Source organism: Thamnophis sirtalis, unplaced genomic scaffold (assembly GCF_051295495.1).
Source record: "Thamnophis sirtalis isolate CommonGarterSnake01/CBP01778 unplaced genomic scaffold, rThaSir2_p1.2 scaffold_2, whole genome shotgun sequence".
NCBI lineage: Eukaryota > Metazoa > Chordata > Lepidosauria > Squamata > Natricidae > Thamnophis > Thamnophis sirtalis.
Window position 1 is genome coordinate 133,285,092 of NW_028261382.1, and position 25,912 is coordinate 133,311,003.

At 40.7% G+C, this 25,912-nt stretch overlaps 1 protein-coding gene across 2 annotated transcripts; it reads right to left on the reverse strand.

Annotated features, from left to right (window-relative positions):
• Nucleotides 1-1,800: 1,800 nt before the first annotated feature.
• On the reverse strand, nt 1,801-17,647 carry CUNH8orf89 (chromosome unknown C8orf89 homolog). 2 transcript variants are annotated; one of them, XM_014053140.2, is made up of 8 exons: nt 17,486-17,647; nt 13,927-13,978; nt 11,639-11,796; nt 10,960-11,110; nt 10,129-10,221; nt 5,388-5,495; nt 4,519-4,583; nt 1,801-2,078 (listed from the first exon to the last, which is right to left on the reverse strand). In XM_014053140.2, the coding sequence occupies exons 1-8, from the start codon at nt 17,523-17,525 to the stop codon at nt 1,939-1,941; spliced, it is 807 nt and encodes a 268-aa protein (XP_013908615.2). In that variant the 5' UTR covers nt 17,526-17,647; the 3' UTR covers nt 1,801-1,938. The 2 variants fall into 2 exon arrangements, with proteins under 2 accessions (XP_013908615.2, XP_013908616.2); XM_014053141.2 differs by having other exon boundaries at nt 10,960-11,107; nt 17,486-17,644.
• Nucleotides 17,648-25,912: the final 8,265 nt, after the last annotated feature.

The window sequence follows — 25,912 nt, forward strand, 5'->3', positions numbered from 1 at the left end:
CAGGGGAGGCGGGGCCTCACCAGTGTCATGAGGAAAAGAAAAGAAAAATTAAAAGGAAAAAGGTTAAGGTAGTTGCTGCCAGAATGACTCTGCTTAGTGCTAACTGCAAGGGGAGGCGAGAGAACTATGGACCTCCTTTACATAAGGAATTTTTCGCCTTTTAACCCTTGCTCAGAGTTAAGCAAGGGTTAAAAGGCAAAAAATTCCTTATGCAAAGGAGGCACATGGTTCTCTGCCTCCTGGTCTGGGAGCAGCAGGTCTTGCCTAAGTTGCCTTTTTCTTTTTACATTTTCATGGCGGACAAGAGGAGAGTTGAAATGATTTTCTGACAGCTGGAAAAGGTGGGTCCGAGGGAGGGGGCAGGGGGGAGGAATTCAAAATTCCAATCATCTATCCCCTATAATATGCAGCTATAAAGTGATGTTTGATGTTTGAGTATATAAGTGTAGTAATATGGGACATCATTTTGAAATGGTCAGTTTCCTATAGAAAATTATAGTTATTCTTGAACACTTCCCAAAATTCACTGCAACAAGTATGTATTATTTGGTTCACCAGTTGAAACAGAAATGGTTCCCTGAAGAATAAAGTGGTAAAAAGAAGCTGACTTCAAATGAGGAGCCTGGACAAGGCTGGAGCGAGAGCCGCGGAGGCGAAAGGCGAAGAGGGGTGGGGTGTTCCAAGAGGCCCCCTCCCCTTTTTGCACTCTGCAAGCCAGGCCCGCAGCGACGAGTCTCCACAGCCCCGGTTCCGTCTCCAAGCAGCCCTGGGAGGAAACGGGCCAGCCCTGCTTTCCTCCCTGGACTTTTCGGGAGTGGAGGACCCGCATTCCGCTCCCCCTTCCAAGCCCCGAGTGGCCAGCCTTTCACCTCCGGCTCTCGCTCCAGCCTCGTCTGGGCTTCTCGGCGGGCCTGCCGGAGCTCTGCAAGAAAGCAACAGGAGCCAAGGCTGGCCACTCAGGGCTTGGAAGGGGGAGCAGAATGCGGGTCCTCCGCTCCTGGAAAGTCCGGGGAGGGAAGCAGGGCTGGCCCGTTTCCTCCCGGGGCTGCTTGGAGATGGAACAGCGGCCGGCTTTTCTGGAGCGGGGGGGGGGGGGGCAATAGAAGCAGAGCTGAGCCTCTCCGGCGCCTGCAAAGTGGAAGTGTTTGCCCTGCAGGGCAGGTAAAAGCCAAAAGAAAGCGCCCCACCGCTTCTGTCTGACATAGAGGTGCCCCATGCCCCGCAGCTGGGTGGGACATAGCTGTGGGGCGCCTCTATTTCAGGCATAACTGCTGCGGGGTGGGGGGGCAAAAGCCACTTAATTTTGTTTTGCCTCACCAGCCATAAGCTTCACTGCACGCCACTGCAAAACACTGACTTCCACCTTAGGCACAAAACCAGCTGGGTGATCTTGGCCCAGTCACTATCCTAGGAAGGAAGAATAGCAAAATATTCTGAAACAGAACAGTAGAGACTAGCTGGCAGTCTCCAAGAATAAAAATAAACCAATTTGCATACTTAAGTAATCACAGTGACTAGATTTGCATAGTATGCCTAGGTCGTTATGCTTGCTGGGAATGAAACCTTAAATCAGGTGTTGAATTCATGTCACTAGCATCACATGACGTATTGAGATTTCTCCTTTGCTAAATTAGGCATGGCCAGTGCATGATGCATCTGGCCCATGGGGCAGGAGTTTGCCTTAAATGCTTTGAATGTAGGTTAGAGAAGGATGCATGCATTTAGATGTTGAAAGTTGTTTTTTTTTTCCTCCCATTTTGAGTAACCAGTTTTTAAACTGAACTTGGTTTGGACAATATAACCATGATAATACATTTATTAAACATCAATTTTTTCTTTTACATTAATTGTGGTTCACTGATCAATCCAATTTATGTTAAAGGAGATCAAACAAAAACATCTAATTACAAAGGAGCCTGCTCCTTGCATAATTTGGGTCTATGCTTCTTGTTTCTTGGTCTTCCTTATTCTTCTGGTTTTCTCTTCATGAATGGTTGTGCATTCAAGAGCAGATAATTTAGCAAGCCTCTGAAGGAACTGAGATGGGGCTCCATTGACAGGATCAGCAAATTGGTAACCTAAGAGAAGAAAAAAGATTCCACTTGATTTTTATTTAATGATATATGTCTGAAAGCCATGTGTAAAATACAAACTTTGGTCATAATTGAAAATTCCACTGACATATTCCTGCCCTTTTGGCCACAACAGAGATGGTTTATCAGTGCGTTTTGGGGCGTTTTGCATTTTTAAGATAAGCATATAGTTTATATAGGTTTCATGATGGTCTTCCATTCAAATGTGTAACTATGCTCCACTATACAAGGCTAACTGCCCACTGCCAGAAGTTCGATCCTGACCGACTCAAGGTTGACTCGGCTTTCCATCCTTCCGAGGTGAATAAAATAAGGACCCAGTTAGGGCAATATGTTGATGTAAACCACACAGTGCTGTAAAGCACTGTGGAGCAGTATATGTCTCAGTGCTGTTGCTATTTTTGAGATCCGCAAAGGTTGATTAGCTTCTGCCAGTTACGGTGTGCATGATGATAACGTAGAGTACAATTGTACAAATGTGTATTATATGTGAAAGTTGCATGCTAGCACTGATTTTTGCAATGATGTAATTTGTTTAATTTATAGTCTGGATGAAGGACTTGAATTTATGTTGGTTGTGATTTAGGTCAGGTAACATAATAGAGGTTGCTTTTCCCCAGCTTGTCAGTTAAATCTAGGTTCACTACTAATTATTTCATTTTAATCACTATACGTAATTTAGAAATACATACATGTAATTTACTCAGTAAACTGGCTTAATGCAGCATATGAACAACATTGGACAACATTTGAATCAGTTGGCAACTTAAATCCTCTAGATGAGTATTTTGGTAGTGAGGTGCTATCAGACAGAACGAGATGGAGTTTTCCAGCCCATGTGTTTTTCTGTCTATGTATTTGGAACTGGAGGAAGAATGAAAAGCATAACTCTTAAGATGCAAGGTATCTCAATGCCCAAGAGTGCTAGAAAAGGGGCTTAATCCTTCCCTAACAAAGGATAAACTTGGAGTATAAGGAAATGCAAAGCTTGAAATATCTTCAATTTTTACTCTTAATTTTGGGATGGAATTGTTACCAACGAAATGCAAATGTGCCACAAGCTATCAAAAATTGACATTACTATAAATGCACTCAATATACATTAAAATATCTAATTCATAGCAGCAATCCAGATATTCTGAGAAATACAGAAATTGAAAATCAATTATTTCTGGGATTTATGTTAGAAGTATGAGATGGCTATCAAATAAGAGGCAACAGTTATTAAAATTCAAACATGTGTTTATATTTTTATTATCACAAATAATTGCTCTGTCAAAAAATCAATTGCAACAGAAATTAACCCACAAAATGGGAAGTTACAATGCCAAGTTTTTTAATTGCAATGAACTGAAATGTACATTTTAAGATATTGCTAAATATTAATTGCCAATACCTCACAAAGCAAAGCATTGTAGAAGCTCCAACTTTGCTGGCTTTCCCTTTCTACCCTGCTCAAAGGGGCTAAAGCTGGTAAGAAGCTCTGCTTTATAGAATTCCAGCAAAAAGATCCAGAAAGGTAGTTCTACCTGAGTGACTTATTTCTTTGACTTTTATCTTCCAATTATGTTTGGGAGGGAACCAGTCTTAGTTCTAGATAACGGGTCTTGCCCCCTTAATACGGCAATTTGAATGCCTACAGCAAGCCTATAATAGGATTCATTTTTTTAACTACCTGTTCTGTGGGCGTGGCTTGGTGTGTGTGGCAGGGGAAGGATACTGTAAAATCTCCATTCCCCTCCCTCCACTCCAAGGGAAGGTTACTGCAAAATCCCCATTCCCTCCCGATCAGCTGGGACTCGGAAGGCAGCGACTAGATGGGGGCGGAGCCAGTCAGAAGTGGTATTTACCGGTTCTCAGAACTACTCAAAATTTCCACTACTGGTTCTCTAGAACTGGTCAGAACCCGCTGCTGAATACCACCTATAAGCCTTAATCTGGTATTGCTGTAAGGTTTTTTATTTTTAAGTCAAGGCAGAAGAGATATCTACACTGTAAACACCTGCACAGCTATATCTATGAGCCTACTTTGATTATCAGAATATTTTCTCTCCCAAAGGATCTACACTTTACAGTATGGGGAAAACGATTCTGGATTCCATTCCTTGCCCATATTTTAGAAAAAATAAAATTCAATAGTGAATGCAAAATGGCTAACACCCGTGCTGCTGTTGTCCTGTTCTTTTCAAGCCTAGTAGAAGTGTGGTAGAAGTAGGAAAGAGGAGAGTAGTGAGCAGTGAGTACTAGCCTTTGAGTGCTTGTGTTGTAAAGGGACCTATGTGGTTGTATGAGCTCTCTTGGATTTTGGAGCCCATTGACTTGGGTATACAGTATGTAAAAGAACCTGTGATACAGTAAAATTCAGTGAACATTAATTTGCTTAATTTTTTTAAAATAATGCAAAAGTAGGAAATGGCTCTTTTACCAGTCTTGTACTTGACCCTTCCTGGAAATGAAGCCAGTCTGGAATACCTATTGAGTTTCTTTAACCTGTAAACGTGCAAGAACATATTGGATAGCATATTTTAATTACCAGTAATTATTTGTTTATATGACAGCAGCAGTGTGGAAGGAAATTAAAATATTGATTTAACAGTCATATACAGAAATATTTCTCATGATTGAGTAGCCATCATCACCCAGATTTTAAATGGTACTGCATTCATAATAAGTACTGAAATTGTAGTTGGAGATACAGAATTATTGTATAAAGTCAAATGCTGACATACTACACGTTAAAAACCATTTTGAATGTTTAATATTGCTGAAAATAGTATATTTCATTGGGTAGGATATTTTCTTTGCATTTATTGATTACATTTCCATTCTTGCCTTTATTTAAGAACTCAAAGTCATTTAAATTTAAGAAAAAAGACTCAATATCCCAAAGTCATTCAGTGCTTCCTGAATCACAGTGGGATTTACTCCCAGATCAGAGTGTAATATTTAATCTGCTCTTACCTGTTTTCATAAAGAAGGTTTACTGTGATTTTTATTCAGATGCAGTATAGTGTATTCCACAAATTTACTAGATATAATCAGGCAAGTATGTAAAGGAATGTTAAGATTTTCTCAAATCTTAAGCTTTTATTTATATCACTACAGTAACCCCTACATTTATAAAAAATGAAATGTGAAATCTGAATTGTTGAAACCAAGCAGCTATGCTAGTTTACTGTATCTCAATCACATTCAAAAATAGCACTTAAGTAATAGGCTAGTTAAAAAAACAAACTAACTTTTAGCATTTCACTGGAAAGTTAGTTATATTTTTGCCCTTTCAAACTACCTTACCTCATAGCATCCAACTCTCCAGCTTGACAGGGTGGTTTAGAGTTCTTCAGAGGTGCTGATATGCAAGGCACCTCTTTTTTGGTTGGGTGTCCCATGGCAGTGTCTCCCCTGTAAAGAATAATATATCATAGGTGTGGATACATTAAATCTGCCTTCTAAAATCACTTATTTTTCACAATTTGTAATGTGGAAAGTGCTTATGGCCTTGTATCTTCTAGATCAATGTTTCTCCACCTTTGCAACTTTAAGATTTGTGAACTTCAACTCTTAGAATTCTCCAGCCAGCATCTTCATCTTACCAAGATTGAGAAACACTAATCTAGATGTTTGAACTATGGCTCCCAAAGTGCATAACCATCTGGCAATGCTGGCCAAGATTAAAGAAAATTGAAATTAAATATATCTGGCAGAACCAAGCAAAGTATCTGAGAAAACTGTATTATGAGCATATTCAATTACATAAAATTTATTCTTTATCACATCTGACACTTTAAGCTACCCTGAATTCAATCGTGACCATCCCCTAATTTGGTAATTTGTATAAAATATTAATTGGGAACTGTATGCTGGGAAGCTTGAATAGATAAGATTTTGTCTTTGGAGGTGATTTACCTAAGGTAACCTAGACTTCTGATAACTACATAGGCAAGTTCACATAGTTTTATTGGCAAATAGTCCAGTTTTTCGAGCTTTCCAGCTTTCTCGAGTTTTTGTTTTATTTTCCAGTCTAATCTATAGCTCTGGAATTTCCCAGCCAAATTTGATCTTGATTAGCTCTTGATTAGTTGATTAGTTCTAATCTAATTACATCAGCCACAGTTGGTTAGGTGCTGCCATCTATTGGATAAGTCATAATGAGCTATTTCAAAGTACCACTCTTGTATCATCTTTAATGTACAATTACACAACTGATGAACACCGATATGCACTTTTGTCCCCCAAGCACAGTTATCAGAAAGATGGGTTCAACTATCTTCAATATCTGGCAAGTAATTTGATTTTGTGGACCCTCCAGGGGTCTTTGAACCACATTTTTAAAAACACTGATTTAGAAAGTTGCAGTAGTTGTAGTAGTTTTCTTTATTACGTGCTTATCACTAAATGTAATACATCAAAGAAAACTAAAACAATGCATTTCAATTAATCTTACTATGAAATAATTTGATTGGCCTTTAAACTAGAAGGCTTATAACAGTTTAAGTAGATCAGACCATGAAAATCAACCTCACAGGAAGATCGGTACTACACTTTATTTAGATTGGCTAAAATAAGAGAATCTTGCAAGTCAGATTATGCTTTACCTCTCCTCCTTATACCTCAAAGAGCTAGGGGGGTAGTTGCCTGAACTGCTTATGAATATTATCTTTCTTTCCAAGGCTTAAGAACTTTTCAGCCTCCAGAAGTTGTGAGTGCTCCAACACTGGAGGTTTTTACATAGAGACTGGACAATCATTTTTTCTAAAATGGCATAGTGATTCCTACTTGAACAGTGGACTCTCCTACGTCCCTTCCAACCCTGTAATTCTGTTCTGCTACTCTGCTTTTTTGCCTAGGTAACAGTTCTTACCTATTTCTTGTTCTATACAGTAACATGGAACACTTCTATACATTTAAAGTGACAGGTAAGTTCTTTTTAAAGTAATAAACCAATTCCACAGGGGCCCATAGGAAAGAATGTTTATGTTTTTTTTTTTTTTAAATTAAATGATCTGATTCCGAGTGTAAGCCTGATTGAAGCCTTGTGTCTACTCAAGCAATCCCTTTTATTGGCTTTTTTAAGAACAATGTGTACCAGAAATAGACTGTCTACTTCAATTGCTTTTTTTATACTTATATGTCAACATTGATTCCTGGCAAGGTGTTTCAGAAGTAGTTTGCCATTGCCTACTTCTTAGGACTGAGAGAGAATGACTAGCCCAAGATCCAGGGTCCGACTCACTCAGCGGGTCACACACTCGACCTCGTATTCCTCTCGGAGCAGTGGAGCTGTGATCTTGGTTTGAGGGGTAGTGAGATCTTGCCCCTGTCATGGTCGGACCACTTCCTACTGAGGCTCGACTTTTGGAGACCAATCCCCTGCTGTAGGGAGGAGGAACCGATTAGGTGGTTCCACCCCAGGCGTCTTATGGATCCCCAGGGTTTCCAGACGGCGCTTGGCGTTATGCCTGATACTCTCGCCCGCAGTCCGGTGGAGACCTTAGTTGCTACTTGGAACTCAGTAGTGTCTGAGGCTCTCCACCGGATTGCGCCTTTACGGCCGATCCGCAGCAGTGGATCCAGGAGGGCCCCTTGGTTTACCAAGGGCCTCCGGGAGATGAAGCGCCAAAAGAGACGGTTAGAGCGCCGCTGGAGGGCCAGTAAATCCGAGTCAGACCGAGCACTATTAAAAGCTTGCATCGGAGCATATCTATCGGCAATACGGACAGCCAAGAACAACTACATTGCTGCCCTGATAGCGTCCGCTGAGTCATGCCCTGCCGCCTTGTTTAGGGTGACCCGCTCCCTCCTAAATATGAGGGTTGCGGATAACCCCTTACAAGGTAGAGCAGAGGAATATGTCCAGTTCCTCGCAGACAAAGTTGCTCGGCTTCGGATGGATCTGGACTCCAATTGCTCAGAGCCAGCCAGGGTACCGGGGGAAGGTCTTGAACGACATCTCTGGACTGACTTTCAACCTGTTGCTCCTGATGAAGTGGACAAGGCCATGGGAGCGGTGAGTGCTGCCACGTGTGTACTGGACCCGTGCCCCTCCTGGTTGGTCGCGAACAGCAAGGAGGTGACACGGAGCTGGATCCAGGCGATGGTGAATGCTTCTCTTCGGGAGGGCATCTTCCCACCGGCATTGAAGATAGCGGTGGTGAGACCCCTCCTGAAGAAGCCATCGCTGGATCCAGCCAGTTTGAATAACTACCATCCAGTCTCCAACCTCCCCTTCATTGGGAAGGTTGTTGAGAAAGTGGTAGCCTCTCAACTCCGACGGTCCTTGGATGAAGCCGATTATCTGGACTCCTTTCAGTCTGGATTCAGGCCTGGCTACAGCACGGAAACCGCTTTGGTCGCACTGACCGATGATCTCTGGAGAGCCAGGGATGGAGGTCATCCCTCCATCCTAGTGCTTCTCGACCTCTCAGCGGCCTTCGATACCATCGACCATGGTATCCTTCTGCGACGGTTACGAGAGGTGGGGGTGGGAGGCACCGTTTTTCGGTGGTTCTCCTCCTACCTCTCGGACAGGTCGCAGTCGGTGTTGGTCGGGGGGGGAGAGGTCGACCCCTAGGCCCCTGAAATATGGGGTTCCTCAGGTTTCGGTCCTATCCCCCCTCCTGTTTAATATCTACATGAAGCCACTGGGTGAGATCATTCAATGGCACGGGATAAAATACCATCAATACGCGGATGATACTCAGTCCGCCCCGTGCCAACTCAGTGAAGCTTCCAGTGCCTGGAGGCTGTCAGGGTCTGGATGGGGGTTAACAAGCTTGTGTTCAATCCAGACAAGACCGAGTGGCTGTTGTGTTTCCCTCCCAAGAATTTGGTTAGTATTCCATCACTCAGGCTGGGGGGTGAAAATTTATGCCCCTCAGACAGGGCTCGCAACTTGGGAGTCCTCCTGGACCCACAGCTGACCTTAGAACATCATTTGTCGGCTGTGACCAGGGGGGCATTTGCCCAGGTTCGCCTGGTGCACCAGTTGCGTCCCTACCTGAACCGGGAGGCACTTGCAACAGTCACTCATGCCCTCGTGACCTCAAGACTGGACTACTGCAATGCGCTCTACATGGGGCAGCCCTTGAAGAGTATTCGGAGACTTCAACTCGTCCAGAATGCAGCCGCGCGAGCTATTGTGGGTGCACCTCGGTACACCCACGTTACACCTATCCTCCGCGAGCTGCACTGGCTACCGATCGGTCTCCAGATACGCTTCAAAGTGCTAGTCGTAACTTATAAAGCCCTTCATGGTATTGGACCTGGGTACTTGAGAGACCGCCTGTTGCCAATTACCTCCCAAAGACCCATTAGATCACACAGGGTCGGCCTCCTCCGGGTTCCGTCTACCAGCCAATGCCATCTGGCTACCACCCGGGGGAGGGCCTTCTCTGTGGCAGCTCCGGCCCTTTGGAACGAACTCCCCGCAGAGATTTGGACCCTCACCTCTCTCCAGACCTTCCGAAAAGCCGTCAAAACCTGGCTGTGCCGGCAGGCCTGGGGTTGATGAGTTCCCTTCCCCTCTTGATCTGTGTGGCTGTGTGACTCTTGGCTATTTTAACTATTTGTATTGTACTCTGTGTTCCCTTTCCCCCCTTGAATTGTTCGCCGCCCTGAGTCCCTCCCGGAATAGGGCGGCATATAAATAAAACAAATCTCAATCTCAACCCCCAGATGACTTTTTGCCCAAACTTGGAGTAGAACTCGTGTCCTGGTTTTTAGCTTGGTGCCTTAACCAGTACACCAAACTGGCTCTTGATCTTAAGCTTTGCAGGCTTGACCAATTTGAGGAAGATAGAAGAGGGAAAATATTAAGGATCAGAACAGATCTCTTCAGTTTTGCAACTCTCTCAGCTGCTCTAAAAACAACCGTCTTTTCCTAAAAGGAACAAAAAAAGTGTCCTCGTCCATGCCAGTGATATTCTGGGGCTGTAAAATGGGTATGTAGGTAATATATGTGGCTTACAGTTTGCTTATATAAGGAATATAATATTACAATAAAGTTAATTCCTTTCAAAAAGAAATTAAGCCTTACCTGCCTTTGCAGTAGCCTTCAAAAAAACTTTGGGATAGAGTAGATGGAAGCAAATATAAAGATGGCAATCTGGAATCTTCATTACTATCAGAACTAAAATGATGAAAATAATAAGAATAAAGATTAACATTAGCAGTTGAAACACTTAGGAAATTGAAAATGATGATTGATCAGTGTCTCACTTCCTTCCCTTTGATCTAGCAACCAGAGTAAACTCCTACTCACTCTAAACTAGAATAATGAATATTGCAAATTTGCTTTATTGCCTTAGCCAGATGGTTTTTGAACTGCTATCCTATTAGACTGTTCAGATGTTATTCTAGGTCAATAGCTTAACATGAACTGCTTTGGGTACAGTTTATTGGAAATTTGGCAAGAGTAAAAGCCTTAAACTGAGGCCCTTTATGGCATAGACAGGACATTATTTGTATTTATCACTTTATTACTTTTTTCTTAAAAAACACAAGAATTAGGACCACTCTGGAATATGGGTTATAATCTGAGTCTATAAGAAAGTATTTTACTCAATAGCAGATTGACAACAATCATAGTAACTCTTGCTATACTGCTATAATTTCTAAGGACTGTCACAGTTAACATCGGAAATATAAATTATGCACTAATGGGATCATTATTGATCCATGCATCATGGGAGCTGTTCATACCTATTCTTTATAAAGTGGTATCAAATGGTATCAAATGAAGCATACAAACAAGGATAATTTGGGAATGAAATGGCACTTATGATTCTGGAAATTATTCTGTGCAGTACAATCTGAGAAATAACATTTGCATATTCCTCATATTAAAATCCAAAGTAAAATAATATACCTGCTTGGAAATTCATTAGCACAACTTTGTGTCTTTTGTATAACAGGAAGGGGGTTTTGTATTGCAGGATATTCCTCCGTGCTCTGAGAAAGACACTGCATTGCAGTATTTTCATTGGAATCACTCAAGCCATATGCAGAAACATTCTCTGCTTAGGGAAATAATTAAAAATAGGAAACATGAATTATCACATCAGAATTTCAAATACTCTCAACTTTAATTACAAATGCACAGAAATCAAGCACTGAAATCAATGAGAGAAATATCTCCAGAATAAATAAGGACATGTTTACCTACAGATACTTTCATATTGGCCGTCTAGGGAAAAACCCATCCAAAGAAGAACTATAGAAAAATTGAATATGATAATCTTAACCATATGCTACTAATATTATTAAAGTTATTATTTAAACTGTAAATATAACTGACTGAATTTATTTACATAAAAGATTTATAGAATTTCCTTCAGGCCTGCTTCCCAAACAATTGACAAATGCTCAAATGTAAGACATCAAACAATAGCAAAACAATAAGAAGTCAAAACATTAATAAGTCTGTGGAAGAAAGACTCTTTGAAATCTTTTTAAAATATGTAACATCATGACAATGCCTGTATAAAAATACACAACTAGATTTAATAAGTATTCTAACAAATTTCCTGCAAAATCATTACATTTACCTTGTTTAATTCTTTTTGTCTTTAAAACCGCATTTTTCCAACTATCCATAAACGGTTCACTTTCAAATAATTTTCCTTTATGATCCAGGAATTTATTATCAGGTGTCAGGAGTGGCAATTTTCTTTCTTTTGGGAATGGCTGCAAAGTGGCATGTTTCCTATTTCAGACAGAAAAATGAAACATCATGGGCATATGTAAAAACAACAAATAAGTAATGTTTTTCAAATGTTATAAAGCACAAATATATTCCAAATAAAGAAGTTACTAAAGAATCTGGTTACTATGCTACCTTTCATTTCAAACACTTTCCTTCAGCTTTTGGTAACCAAGGCCCTTTGTTAGAGGTAGGAATACAACTTCTGGAATTTCAAGACCAACAGGGCCAATGGAGGATGAAATATTTGCCAATAGATCTGAAGGGACCAAGTTACAAAAACTTCCCTAACTGATCATCCCCAAGCAATATTGGTTCGGCTAACTGACAGGTTCTATACACCATCATGGGCAGTTTTAAACATACTTTTAGGAATCTTTCTACATCAATAGTTTTATGTGAAACTCGTAAACATCAGCCATGGTATATTAAAATAGTGTGGAAATTTTTTTGCACTTTGTATGCGATCTTGTATGTAGTCCACATGAAGAACCTTTCAGGCATTTAGTAAGAGGAGGCACACTAGCTTTCAGAGATTTCAGTACTATAGTTTTTATTAATTTATTAAGGAAGTTTAATGACTCTCTTTAGAAATCAAGAGTAATCTTCCAAAAGCAAAAGATTGTTTTATTAAAGAAACAGAGCTTATACTACCATTGCTATCACTGTCTTAGCTATTGGTTGTTCTATACACTTTTCATCTTTAACATTTCCAAATAGTTATTTCAGTTTGTTCAATTTCTCTAGCCTAAAATAGCAAATGGTGTATCCCAAATGTACCATATTTTTCGGACTATAAAATGTACCGGAGTATAATACTCACCATGATTTTGAAGAGATAAATTTTTTAAAAAAAGGTTTTGCATTCTGCTTGCCTCCCAAATTCTCTGCATGCCTCGTTTTTTGCAAAAAAAGGGGGGAGCATGCAGAACTTTGGGGGGCTTGTAGAATGCTCCTGGGGGCAGCTCATTTTTTGCTCATTTTTGCCTTTTCCAACACCCAGGAGAATTTTGCAAGCCTCCAAAACCCTCTCCACATCCATTTTTGCAAAAGGGGCTGGGTTTCGGTAGGCCAAAAATGCTGTATTCAGTGTATAAGACGCACCCAGATTTTGACCCTCTTTTTGGGGGGAGAAAAGGTGTGTTTTATACTCCAAAAATACAGTACTTATCTACCAAAATACGTTTTATTAAAGAAGAAGAATAAATTCCAACATGCCACAAAAAGATAAAAAAGAACATATGTCTTTCTCAAAATCATCATCCAAGAAAAATATGCCACAATTATAACCTCATGACTACATTCAATAGAAAAATAATTTGCTAATAATTTCTACCCATTATTTCGGTTCAGACATTGATTATTGTCTCTGCCATCAAGTTGCTGTTAACTCTTTGGTATCACATAGACAGATTTCCTCCATGACAATCTTTCAGATCTTCTAATAATGTACTCATTGCTGCTGTAATTGAGTCTATTTTGCTGGTAGTCATTCTTTCTTTCTGGTCATCTTTCTTTCACTTTTTCCAGCATTAGAGCTTCTCCAGAGAATTAGGTCTATGCATACTGTGTTCATAGTGGATAATTTGAGCCAGCCAGGGCATCTGTGCCTTGAGTGGGAACTCTGGCTCATTTTGGCTCAATGATCCATTGGTTTGTTTTCTTGGCTGTTCATGGTATTCTCAGGAATCTTTTCTAACAGAAAAGTTTCAAAAAGTGCCCAAAGTATTCAATTCTGCTTCTTCACAATCCAATTTTTGCTTCCATAGAGTGTCATATGGAATATGAGCTTTGTAGGTATATACTCATCATGGCATTTGTGTATCGTTTCTACAGCTTTCACAGATATTTTCTACCAAGTCCTACTTTGCAGTGTATTTCTTGATTAAATGTAGCAAATAGTAATTTAGGAGAATTTCATGCTCTCATACCACTTATCTTTGAGTCCCTCTCTTCATCCCACTCACTTATTAAAAAAAGAGTGAATTGTCTGCCTCAGTTAAGAGCTACAAATATATTTATCTGGAAATGCTAGATTAGAGTAGACTAAAAGTATCATGTTTTTTATAAAGAAATAATAAACCATTTTAAGATAAAAAAAGAATATAATTGACCCTGATATAAAATACTTACCATTTTTGAGCAAGAGAGATCTTTGGGAGTTTGCCATTATCTACCTGTAAATCTGCAATAAAATATTTTGCTTTCATTTGAAAATGTAAAAAAAATCAGTACTTTAAAAAAAAAATGTAATGGGGGGAAAAAGTAAATATTTTATAGAATAATGAATAATGAAAAAAGTATTTGTATTAAACATAGCTATATTTTTCCCTTCTTTTGTAAGCCAATAATTCAAATCAAAATCTTAGATATATAGTTAAGCATTTTATATTTGATATTTTATCAAATATGATTTTGTTTAGTGACAAACACTTTCTGTAGTATTGGCATCCCAAAATAAATATAATAATAACATAGAACATTAATGAAATTGCAAGTACAGTACTGGAAAAAGCAATTTAAAACATTTAGCCTATTAATAAAACATCGAAATTGTTTAACAAATCCATACTTACTGAAATATTTTATATATGACTATGTCTAGATTCCATACAAGAAGACAAAATAATCAAAATCAGTAAAAACACAGAAACCCCAGAATATCTCATTAAATCTTTCTTGCAAGGCACTAACATATCTTTCCCAGCTCTGATGCTCCCTGGATAACGGGGATTACTATTCACATCAAACCTAGCCCCAAATCTTTGGAGGAAATAAAATATTAAACTAGCAATAAAAAATGTTGAAATATCTGGGCCATAAAAATAATAGTTTTCCTGAGATCAACAAAGGTATCATAACTGGCACTATGTGTACTTTTTTAGGAAAGACATTCCATGTCAATACTCAGACAAGGTTGGTCACTGGGCTGAACAAAGAGTGTCAAGAGACACACAAAAACCTCTCAGATAATAAATAAAAAGTTCAGCCAAGCTCATGTACCATAAAATATTATTTCAGCTTGCAAACCTATAGTAGGTAGGTAGGGAGAGTAGGTAGGTAGGTAGGTAGAGGGAGAGAGAGAAAAATACAGTAGGTAGGTAGGGAGAGAGAGAGTAGGTAGGTAGGTAGGTAGGTAGGTAGGTAGGTAGGTAGGTAGATGTTTCCAGGTGTATTTATCCATGTGCTAGAGAAGGAAATCGCCGACAACCTGCAGCACCTAAGACTTGTGTCTGCTGGCAGAGCACTTGATCAATCTAATTCTCATCAATCACTCTAAAGAGCTTTCTGAAAGGGCGGGGGGAGTTTTTGCACTTTGCAAACCTCCCAAATCGGTCTATTTTTTTTCAAATAAAAGGCATGAATAGGCTTGGGTGGGGGCTTGCAGAGTGTTTGGGGACAAAAATGAGCAAAAAATGGCAAAAATGGGCCATTTGTCAAAATAATTGCATGTATAGCCTTATGGAGGCTTATAGAGTGCTGCTGAGGGCTGGGGGGGCAAAAACAGCCAATTTTTTGCTCATTTCTGCTCTCCCCAGAAAAAGTAAAAGCCTCCATAAGGCTATGCATGGCCATTTTGGTGAAGGGGGCGGGACTTCAGGAGGCGAAAAAACGATGCTTTCGATGTAAAAGACGCACCCAGATTTTCAGCCTCTTTTTTGAGGAAAAAAGGTGCGTCTTATACTCTGAATACTAGGGTACTGTGTAAGGTACTTCTCAACTTACAACCATTTCTTTAGTGACCATTTTCAGCAGAATTGCACTGAAAAAAGTGACTTCTGACTGTTTTTCATACAACAGTTGCAGCATCCTATGGTCGCATGATCAAAATTTGGATGCTTGGCAACTAGCATGTATTTATGACAGTTGCAATATCCTTGGGTCATGTGACTACTTTTTGCGATCTTCTGACAAGCAAAGTCAGATTCACTTAACAATCACGTTACTAACTTAAGAATTGGATTCATTCACTTAACAGCTGTGGTAAGAAAGCTCATTAAACAGGGTAAAACTCACTTAACAGCTATTTTGCTTAGCAATGGAAATTTTGGGCTCAAATGTTTGTAAATTGAGAACTATATGTAGAAAACTAAGATACATACCCATTAGGGATGTAATGCTTAATAATTTTAAATATATATAATTCTATTATAAATTCCTAGTATAAAAGGACTAATAAAATAAAATTTCTGTACAAGAAACTAAACCAGACAATGGTTCTTACATTTTATATAACTTGTACAGCATTTTACAATTTTCCAACTGGAATGCATTCAATGCTAAAGAATAAAAAGATGCACTAAAGGACATCTTTTGGAGGGCAGCTTTGCTACTTTGTCTTGGGATTTGCAGCTGTGGAAAAAAGATTACACTCTCACAGCAAAGATAGATTTACAGTGGATCCCAATTGCCATATCTTAAGGCTGTTCTTTGAACAGTGTGTCTTAATGAGATTTTTCTTCAGCCTCTAATGCTGTAAAACACAAAGCAGAATCCTTGATCATGAGAAACAAAAATTGCAGACTTCAGATCCAGCAGCCTTATTAGTCCAATTCAAAAGTTACCAGGTTCAATGTTTATAAGAACAAGCAGGTTGTTTAAAACTGCACTGAAATATGAGGATATTTAATTATGGAGCTACCAGAACTATACCTGGTTATATAGTTTAGCTAGACAACCTGTACGTGGTTGGGTCATTTCAGAGATATTTCCTTAGCAGGTTTCTGAACGCCTTCAACAATGACAGAGATTCTAATACACAGAGATTCTATGTCTTTGACTTATGGACCATTTGTTTAGCATCTGTTTAAAGTTTTAGTAGTATATACTGTACATAGATGGATCTTACCAATACATAGTAGTTCTATCCCATACCATTTTTCGAATGATTACCTTGCTATTATAGCATTTCCTCAAGTTACAATATTCAAAATAATTAACCAATTGATAGAAGGCTAAATTTCTAACTTTCTAACAATTGTTAGAACAATTGGATAAAAGTTATGATACAAGAATGTACTGATTAAAAAGGGTGGTTTATGAAGAATGGAGCCATGTTACATCATTTGGGAGAGTGAAAATGGTAATAAGTATGTTTGCAAGTGCTGCAAAGATTAGAAGTGGCTTCTTTAAATATTTTTCTTCCTCTTTGTTTTTACTTCCTTTTCACTTTTTCATCATTTTATATCTTTCCCCTTCCAATTTCCTCTTTATGTTTCTGTAGTTTTTAATCCTGTCCAAAATTCTTTTTCTATAAAAAATATACAAAAGAAAACACCTGTCTTCCGGACAAGAAAGCAACAGAGATACAGCACACCCCTGCTTTAGGATTCCACCTCAACTCAACATACCCTTTTGTTACTAAAACCTGCAAGATTCAAGTGCCTCAAAATGTTGCAAAACTCCGCCATCCAAACAAGACGAGATGGGCAGCAAAAAGGAGGCTCAGAGGCTGCCTACTTGGGCTCCATGTGACTTCATGTGTATTCATAGGTGCTTGCCATTTTGTGATAAAGTTCAAATACTCCATTCTTTATATATATAAAACAACCTTGCAAGGTAGGCTAGCATTGTTACCCCTGTGCCACCTAACACTTTTGGCGAATTTCCCTTTTTTTCATTAGGCGCATAAACCCCTCAAGTTACACCCCCACCCACTACGCCCCACACCCGCCAGGCTCCCTCAACGCACCACGTTGCTCGAGGTGGGGGGGTTGCTGGTTGTTACTCATAGCGGCCCTTGCGCCGCGCTCCCGGGGGCGAAAGGCAACAGAGGACGCAGGGCGAACCGACACCCAAATCCCTCGTCTCTGCAGAACTGGGGGGGACGGAAGCTCATGATCCCCCGCAGCGGCCGGCACCCAGAGGGCGGCGGCACCGGCGGTGGCAGCGGTAGCGGCAGCAGCATTCCTGCCTTTCCGGTTTTTTGTTACCGCGTCGCCGGCCTGAGGAGGCAAGGAACCGACGCCTCCAGTCGCTAGGCAACCGGGAAGCCGCAATAAAGAAGTGAAGCTCCGGGTACAGTCTTAAGTTTGGTTTGCGGGTCGCCTCGTAGTCGCGGTTCTCTTCGGCCCATAATCCCCGTCCTTTCTCAGACAAATAGAATAGAATAGAATAGAATAGAATAGAATAGAATAGAATAGAATAGAATAGAATAGAATAGAATAGAATAGAATAGAATTCTTTATTGGCCAAGTGTGATTGGACACACAAGGAATTTGTCTTTGGTGCATATGCTCTCAGTGTACATAAAAAGACAAGATACATTCATCAAGAATCATAAGGTACAACACTTAATGATAGTCATAGGGTACAAATAAACAATCAGGAAACTATCAATATCAATCGTAAGGATACAAGCAACAAAGTTGCAATCATGCAGTCATAAGTGGGAGGAGATGGGTGATAGGAACAAGATGATTTGGAATTCTGTTTCGGTGGGCGAACACAGTATTGTAGCTACGTGGGGCTACAACTCATGGGAGACTGTTGGTAAAGCCTTCTTAAGTTTCGGGGAGGGGGGCAGACTGTGTATGTGCCAGATCCTTGACTGTGTTTATGAATTGGCAGGAGAATAATACATAGAATAACAGAGTTGGAAGGGATCTTGGAGGTCATCTAGTGCAACCCCCTCCTGGAGCAGGAGAGTCTACTCTGTACCATCTGAAACAAATGCCTGTCCAATGTGAAAGCCTCGAGTGATGGGGTACCCACAACCTCTAAAGTCAAACCATTCCACTGGTTGATTGTTCTCACCATTAGGGCATTTCTCTTAGTTCTAGGTTGTTTCTGTCCTTGATTAGTTTCCATCCATTGCTTCTTGTGTTGCCTTCTGGTGCTTTGGAAAATAGTTTGTCCGCCTGATCTTTGTGGCAGCCCCTCAAATATTGGAACACTGCTGTCATCTCCTCTAGTCCTTCTTTTCAGTAGACCTATCCAATTCTTTCAACTGTCCTTCAGACGTTTTAGCCTCTAGCCCCCTAATCACATTTTCTCTCCTCTGTATTCTTTCAGAATCTCAACATCTTTTTAATATGATGGTCACCAAAACTGGATGCAGTATTCTAAGTGTGGCCATACTAAGGCTTTGTAATATGATACTAATACTTCACGTGATCTTGATTCTATCCCTCTACTTATGCAGCCTAGAATTGTACTGACTTTTTTGCTTTATTGGGGAAGGTATTCGCCTTATTTATTTCTATGCCTTAAAAACAGACTTTTCCAAGTCAGCTTAATGTTAAAGGCATATAATAGACATTTTAATGAATGACTAAAGTGCACAAGCATTAATTAAAATAAATTGTTTAAGATTAATTAAGTTAACTTAAAATTAAAAGCAGCTGCTAAAGAAGTTCAAAGTTCCCATGAAACATACTATCTATCTATTTAAATTTAACTGTATTGAAAGAGAATGAAAATGTTGATCCCAGGCAAATCATCTGGAAGGGTAACCCAGGTTCATGTGCACATACGAAAGGACAGGACTTCAATCCATGGTCCTGCCCACCATCTTGACTTATCTATTGCATGTAGTTCTACCATGATTGAGTTCCAGTATGCTAATTGCATACTCACAATGCAGAAAAGAATTCAAAGGCACTTTGTGACAATATAAAGCTGAGCAAATATGGGATACTTTTTGGTTGGACTACCTGATGTAGTTAGTAAACGAGTCATCACATAACCATAAATGATTTTATGACCATTTTTATGACAATTTTTACACCAATCATTAAGCAAATCTAGCTTTCTCAATTGATATCGCTTTTTGGAGATCAGCTGGGAAAGTTGCAAATTGTGATTGTTGACCACTACACACTGCAACCCCTTATAAATGTTAGCCATTTGCCCAATACATAAATTGTAATTAGGTGACTGTGGGGTCAATGTAATGGTCAGAACTTTGTAGATAGGTGGTAAATCACTTTTTCCAAGGCCCTTTGAATCATCGTTAAATAGTTTAGTTGAGGATTATCTGTTGTTATAGTTCTTGACTTATAACAGTGGTAAAAGTCAAGGGCTCCATGGGTGCTGAGAGTGAGTGCTGAATAGATCCTGCCACCACCCCCAAGTTGACCAAGAGCCTTTCTATAGGATCATGCAGAGAAATTTTCATTCATTCCCAGTTGGATACCAAATGTGATACAAGTCCTTTAGAGATGCCAAGGAAGCAGACTTACCCAGTTGTCTGGGAATGGTTTCATCCTGTAATACCAAAATGGCATTGGTTGCATCCATGAACTATCTCTGGCGGGAGCAGAATGGGGGCAGTGTATTCATCCTGGAACTTCTTTCCCTTATAAGCAGCTGTTGATACTATCAACTATGGTATCCTTTTGGGAAGAGTTGGAGGTGAATAGTTCCCTTCCTCCCTCTGAGGTCAGTCCCAATCAGTGTTGATATGGAGTCCAACTCTAGACCCCTGTTTTGTGGGGTACCAAAGGCTCCAAGCTCTCTCTGCTCCTTTCTAACACCTACATGAAGCTGCTGTGTGAGATCGTCTATCATAGCAAGATGAGTTATCACCCATACACTGATACTACATATTTCCAGGAGGCTGAAGGGCCTGGATGGGGAACCACAGACTTTAGTTGAATCCTGGTAAAATGGTGTAGCTGTGGACAGCCCCCTCTGTATCCAGGAATTTATCATCTTTGGTCTTCGATGGGGTTGCATTACTCCAGACAGACCTGATGTGTGGGGGTCCTCCTGCGCTCATGATTCTTCCTCAAAGAGCAGGTGACAGCTGTGGCTAGAAAGGCCTTTGCTCAGCATTGTGTTGTGTGCCAGTTACCCTCTTTCTTGGATAGGGAGGGTCTCTACTCAGTCACTTACAGTATGTTATGGTCATCTCCTGTTTGGACTATTATAATGTAGGCTCCATGGGGCTACCTCTGAAAAGTATCCAGAGGTTTCAGCTGGTACAAAATGCTCCTCCTGATCAGCTGGGACTTGGGAAGCAGAGAATAGATGGGGGCGGGGCCAGCCAGATATGATATTTACCGGTTCTCTGAACTACTCAAAATTTCCACTACAGGTTTTCCAGAATTGGTCAGAAGATGTTGAATACCACCTTTGCTGCATGGGCTATTTTAGGCACCCAAAGACCTCTGCTCTGTGAGCTGCATTGGATGCCTGTTTGCTTCTGGGTCCAATTCAAGGTGTTGGTTGTGCCCTATAAAGCCCTATATGGCATGGGGTCAGGCTAGCTACAAAACTGTATTTGTCCCTCTGAATCAGCCAGACAAGAAATTTATGTTGCAAACTTTTTCACTTAAAGAATTCCAACCGGCAAGGTCTAGGAAGAGAGCCTTCTCTGCTGTTACCCCTGCCCTATAGAATATTCTTCCCATGGAGATGAGGCAGCCCCCACTCTCCTAGCCTTACAAAAAACCTGGTTAGTCTCCTGAAAAGATCTCTCCTTCATTTTTTAGCTAATTTTAATCTCTTGACTTCTCTTAATTTTTTTTTAGATTTTTAATATTTATATGTTGTTTTATATTTTAACATTTTATTGTACACCACTCAGAATCCCTATATGAGGAAGAAGTGAAAAATAAATAGACAAACAAATAAAATAATACCTACATTTTGATTTCATATCATGTTTTATGTAATTTACTGGTTATTCCCTCTCATTGGAATGATATTTATATATATATTAACATCACTTTCTACAAATGGTTGTCCAAAATTGGTATATAGCTTCTGATAGCAGACACAGAATATTTTACCATGTCTCCGATATTTAAAGTCAAATGTTTCCGAGTTGGAAATAGACCATCTGGCTGTCTTGTGATTGTTATGTAGAATCTTCATTTTCATGCTTGCTTATTTTGAAAGGATTAGTTATACAGAACTGCCCTGCAGTGAAAAATCTGGAACTCCAAAGTTATAAAAATTATTTTCATGATGAATAACATTGAAGCTGAAAATATCTTTGTGTATTTGTGATTGTTATAAAAAACCAGTAACACAACTGTCTAGAAATGATGATTTGAGAGAAGAGGAAAACAAAACTGACCTACTTTAAGATACAAATGATTCAATGATGACAATCACTCCTGGGCAGGAAACAGAAAACAAGATTTGTGGTTATCCAATATGAGACAATCTGTAGACTGGATGAAATATAGTAGAAACAAGCTGTACACATATCTGCTTTTTGTCTGACAGATTAATCAAAGGTTTAATAAAATAGTTTGGTAAAATGTGTGCAAAATAATTACCCATATCCCATAATCTCAGAGTGCTTTTCCCATTGCTAAGCTGTGGAAAAAGCAATACCGGTACTGTCAATACTCAATGCATATGTGATATTATGCACAAAGTATTTCTAACTTTTTGTAAAATAAGATATAAGATATTATAAGATATTTGGCAAATTATATGATCCTCTGAGATTGATTGTTCACTTGCAGTGCTTGCCTTATAAAATGTAGTTATTTTTCACAAATCATTTTCTTCTGTGTCATTTAATGTTATTTATTGACAACTATTTCTCTGTTCTTTGGAATTTCACTGATTATTTCATGCTTCACAACATCAAGTATAACTGGTGCGATCTAAAGGCACCACATACTTTCTAATTCTAAATTAGCTACTATATTTCCAGTGCTAGTATAATTCTAACATACTGTCCAGGTAGTCCTCAACTGATGACCATAACTGAGCCTGGCAATTACAGATGTAAGTCATGATGGTCATAAGGCAGGTCATCATTTGACCTCATTTTCTGATCTTTTTTGCAGTGGTCATTCAGCAACCTGTTATTTGCAGTGGGGCATTTTTGTTGAAAACCATCATAAATGCCCGTTTTTGCCAAAAGTGTTATAAATTTTGGTCATGTAACCATGGGATGCTGCAAATGGCAATAACTGTGGGATGGGTGCTGAATGTCCAGAATGGAGTCATATGACTGTGGGGGGGGGGGGCGGGGACCATCAGTACTTCATAATTGACATATCTTAACACAAACATCTATGTTTCAATAACCTAATTGCGGTAGCACCAGGCTGTTTTTCAACACGGTGCAGAATTCTATGGCCCACTTTTAAGCAGGGATAACATACTGTAAACATCTTTGTGGTTTGCTGATTATAAGTCAAAGCTAGATTCTTATTTAGTTATGCAACTTATATCGCTGCCTTTCCTGCTACTTTACACCTGTCTTTTCTGGGAAAGGATATAAATGGCCATTACTGTATCAATGGAAGGAGAGAATTGTAGCTCAGGATTGACAAAGACAATCAAAACCTATTTTAAGGAATTCAAGTCTCCGAGGCCAGATAAATTACAGTCTAGGGTACCTCAGAAACTCCTGAAGATGATTGCAGAACAAGTAATTGCAATCTATAAAAACTTCTGGAGAACTGATGAAGTCCTTGGAGGAAACCAAGTATTTTCTTTATCTTTCAGAAAGTGAAGAAAGACGACCTGGGAAATTATAAACCGGTCATCTTCATGTATATACTGAACAAGGTTCTTGAGTATATTATTAACTAACAATATAGTATTTGTTGCACTTACATAGAAATAAAAATAAATGAGCAGCCTGTTAATTATCTCTTTTTATCTCCTTTTTAAAAGAATTACTAGCACAATGGTTTTGGGGAATGCCATGCACATAATGTACTCTGATTTTAGCAAAATGTATGAAAAAATATCTTAATATCCTCATTTATAATGTTGTACACTGTATTGACTAGATCAGAGGTGGGTTTCGGAGTACGGTTCAGTATGCGCGTACTGGTGCCAGAAATCCAGAGTGTGTTTGTGTACTGGGTCCTCCGGAAGCCCCATACCGGAACGGTTGCTCCCCTGCCCTGCCCCCCCTCACTCATTCCCCCCACCTGCCTGGTTGCCATGCTCGCTCTCTCTCGCCCCAGCTGTCCGCACCATGCTTGCCCCGCTCACCTACTTCCTTTGGCGGAGCAGGACTCAGCTGTTGGAAGAAACCCCTGGCTTCCTTCTCTTTGACAAGCACCTTACAAAGGAAGGGGAGGAGGGGGACAGACTTCTTCAGATGAGACCAGAAAGGCCGCTTTGCCTCCGCTGCTCTCCTTCCCACACTGCAGGCACAGCCTCAAGGGGAAGATGTCCTACCAAGGCAAGAACATCCCTCGGATCACAGTGAGGTGAAGCACCCTCAGGCATATTCTGCCAATTTTGGGTTGCTGAAGTGGGGGTGCGGGTTGGTGAGAAGCTCCAAAAGTCCAGCAAGAAGGGGAGGGGTTACCTGGCAGGGAGCACAGCTTCTCTTTCAGCTTCTGAAGCCACACTCAGCCCGCTTAGCTCCCGGGGATGCTTTCCCAGCTGGCCGCCAATTTATAAACAGAAATTAACCATCTTCTTCTAAACTTTCCATTTCAATGAGAATTTAAGAAGTTTTAGAAAAGTTCTCATTGAAATGGAAAAAATTAAACAAAGTTGGTTAATTTCCATTTATAAAGGTCATGTGGCAGCAGTGCGTGGGCTGCTAACTGACCCAGCACCTGGCCAGGTGGCGGGGCTGTCATGGAGCATCTCCCAGCTGGGAAGAGGCGCCAGGAGAAAGCAGGGCTGCCAAAAGCCCAACTGCATCTGGCAACGAGGCATGAAGGAGCGGCTGCCCAGCAGAACTGGAAGCACCCCCAGGTTGGTGGGCTGGCAGGGAGGTTGCCCGGGCCTGGAGGCAGCAGGGAGGTGGGGGTTGAGGCTGCCCTGGGCACCTGCAACAGGTGGCAACCTGCCGCCCGCAGCTCTCAGAGGAAGGAGGCAGAGAAGTGAGCCACGGGCTTCATCTCTGCCTCCTTCCTCGAGAGCAAGGCTTGAGTCCACTCACAGTGACTACCTCACACCCATGGCCAATGCAGCGGGGAAATGGAGGAGGAGGAGCTTTGCAACCTGAAGGCTGGCATTTCGTCTCTGCAGCATGAATTGGGCCTCGAGCCGTGGCCCACCTGCCTCCCACCTCTTGCAGCTGCCAGCTGCTCAGGGAAGGTGGGAGGCTTCAGCTGGCCAACTTGTGTAAGACAAGACAGGCAAGCTGGCGGGCGCGTGACTCTGCCCAAGAAAATGTAGAAGGTGTAGAACCAGCTCTGTCTGAAGGCAAGAAGGCTCAGAGCCACTACCAACCCTGCTTGCCTACCAGCCACTCTCTTCCAGACACCCCTCTGGGACCGAAAAGGTGCCCTTTTGGCCAGGAAGAGATCACCTGTGGATGTGCGTAAGCTGAGCAGAAGGAACAGCTGTTCCCCAAACCCAGACAGCACTACTCCCACCTCCCCATTGTCTGAGTTGCAGCAAGTGAAGTGGCACGGGCGGCAGGGAAAATGAGGCTTCTTTGCCAGCCTCCCACCTGGCAAAACAGAAATTTTCACCAACTGGAAGGTATGTGTGTTTGAGAGAGGTGGGGAGAGAGTGAGAAAGAAAGAGTAAGAGAGGATGGAAGGAAGGAAGGGAGGGAGCGAGAGAAAAGAGAAAGACAAAGATAGAAAGAGAAAGAGAGAGAAAAAAAGAGAAAGAAGGAAAGAGAAAGAAAGAAAGTTGGAGAGAGCGACACAAGAAGGAAGGGAGGGAGGAAGGAAATAAGTGGGGGAGAGAGACACATGAAAGAAAGCAGGAAGGAAGGAAGAAAGAGGAAGAGGAAGGAAGGAAAGAAAGAAAGAGGGAGAGAGAGGCACAAGAGGAAAGAAAGAAAGTGGGGAGAGAGACACAAGAAAGAAAGAAGGAAGGAAGAAAGGAGGAAGGAAGGAAAGAAAGAAAGAGGGAGAGAAAGACACAAGAATGGAAGGAAAGGAAGGAAGGAAGGAAGGAAAGAAATGGAGAGAGAGACACAAGAATGAAATGGAGAAGGAAGGAAGAAAGAAAAAGGAAGAAAGAAAAAGGAAGAGAACTTATGATCACAATTGAGTCCAAAATTTTGGTTGCTAAGCAAGAGCATTGTTAAATGAGTTTCACCACATTTACAAGTTGGTCACTCCCATCTGGTCACATGACTGCCAAGGCACGCCCACAAAATAGGCCACACCTACAGAATAGGTTCTAAAAATTTTGAAACCCACTGCTGGACTGGATTATACATCTGTTAGTTGGATTAATAATTGACTGAATGACTGCAAAAAGAAAGTAGACA

What these genes read in the sequence shown, in the direction of transcription:
- CUNH8orf89 (XM_014053140.2), bottom strand. Translation starts at nt 17,525, where the DNA reads ATGAGTAACAACCAGCAACCCCCCCACCTCGAGCAACGTG. An exon ending in GCTAATGAATTTCCAAGCAG is followed by an intron (nt 10,222 to 10,959) that starts GTATATTATTTT and finishes TCATCATTTTAG; the next exon opens with TTCTGATAGTAATGAAGATT. An exon ending in GGAGAGTTGGATGCTATGAG is followed by an intron (nt 4,584 to 5,387) that starts GTAAGGTAGTTT and finishes GCACGTTTACAG; the next exon opens with GTTAAAGAAACTCAATAGGT.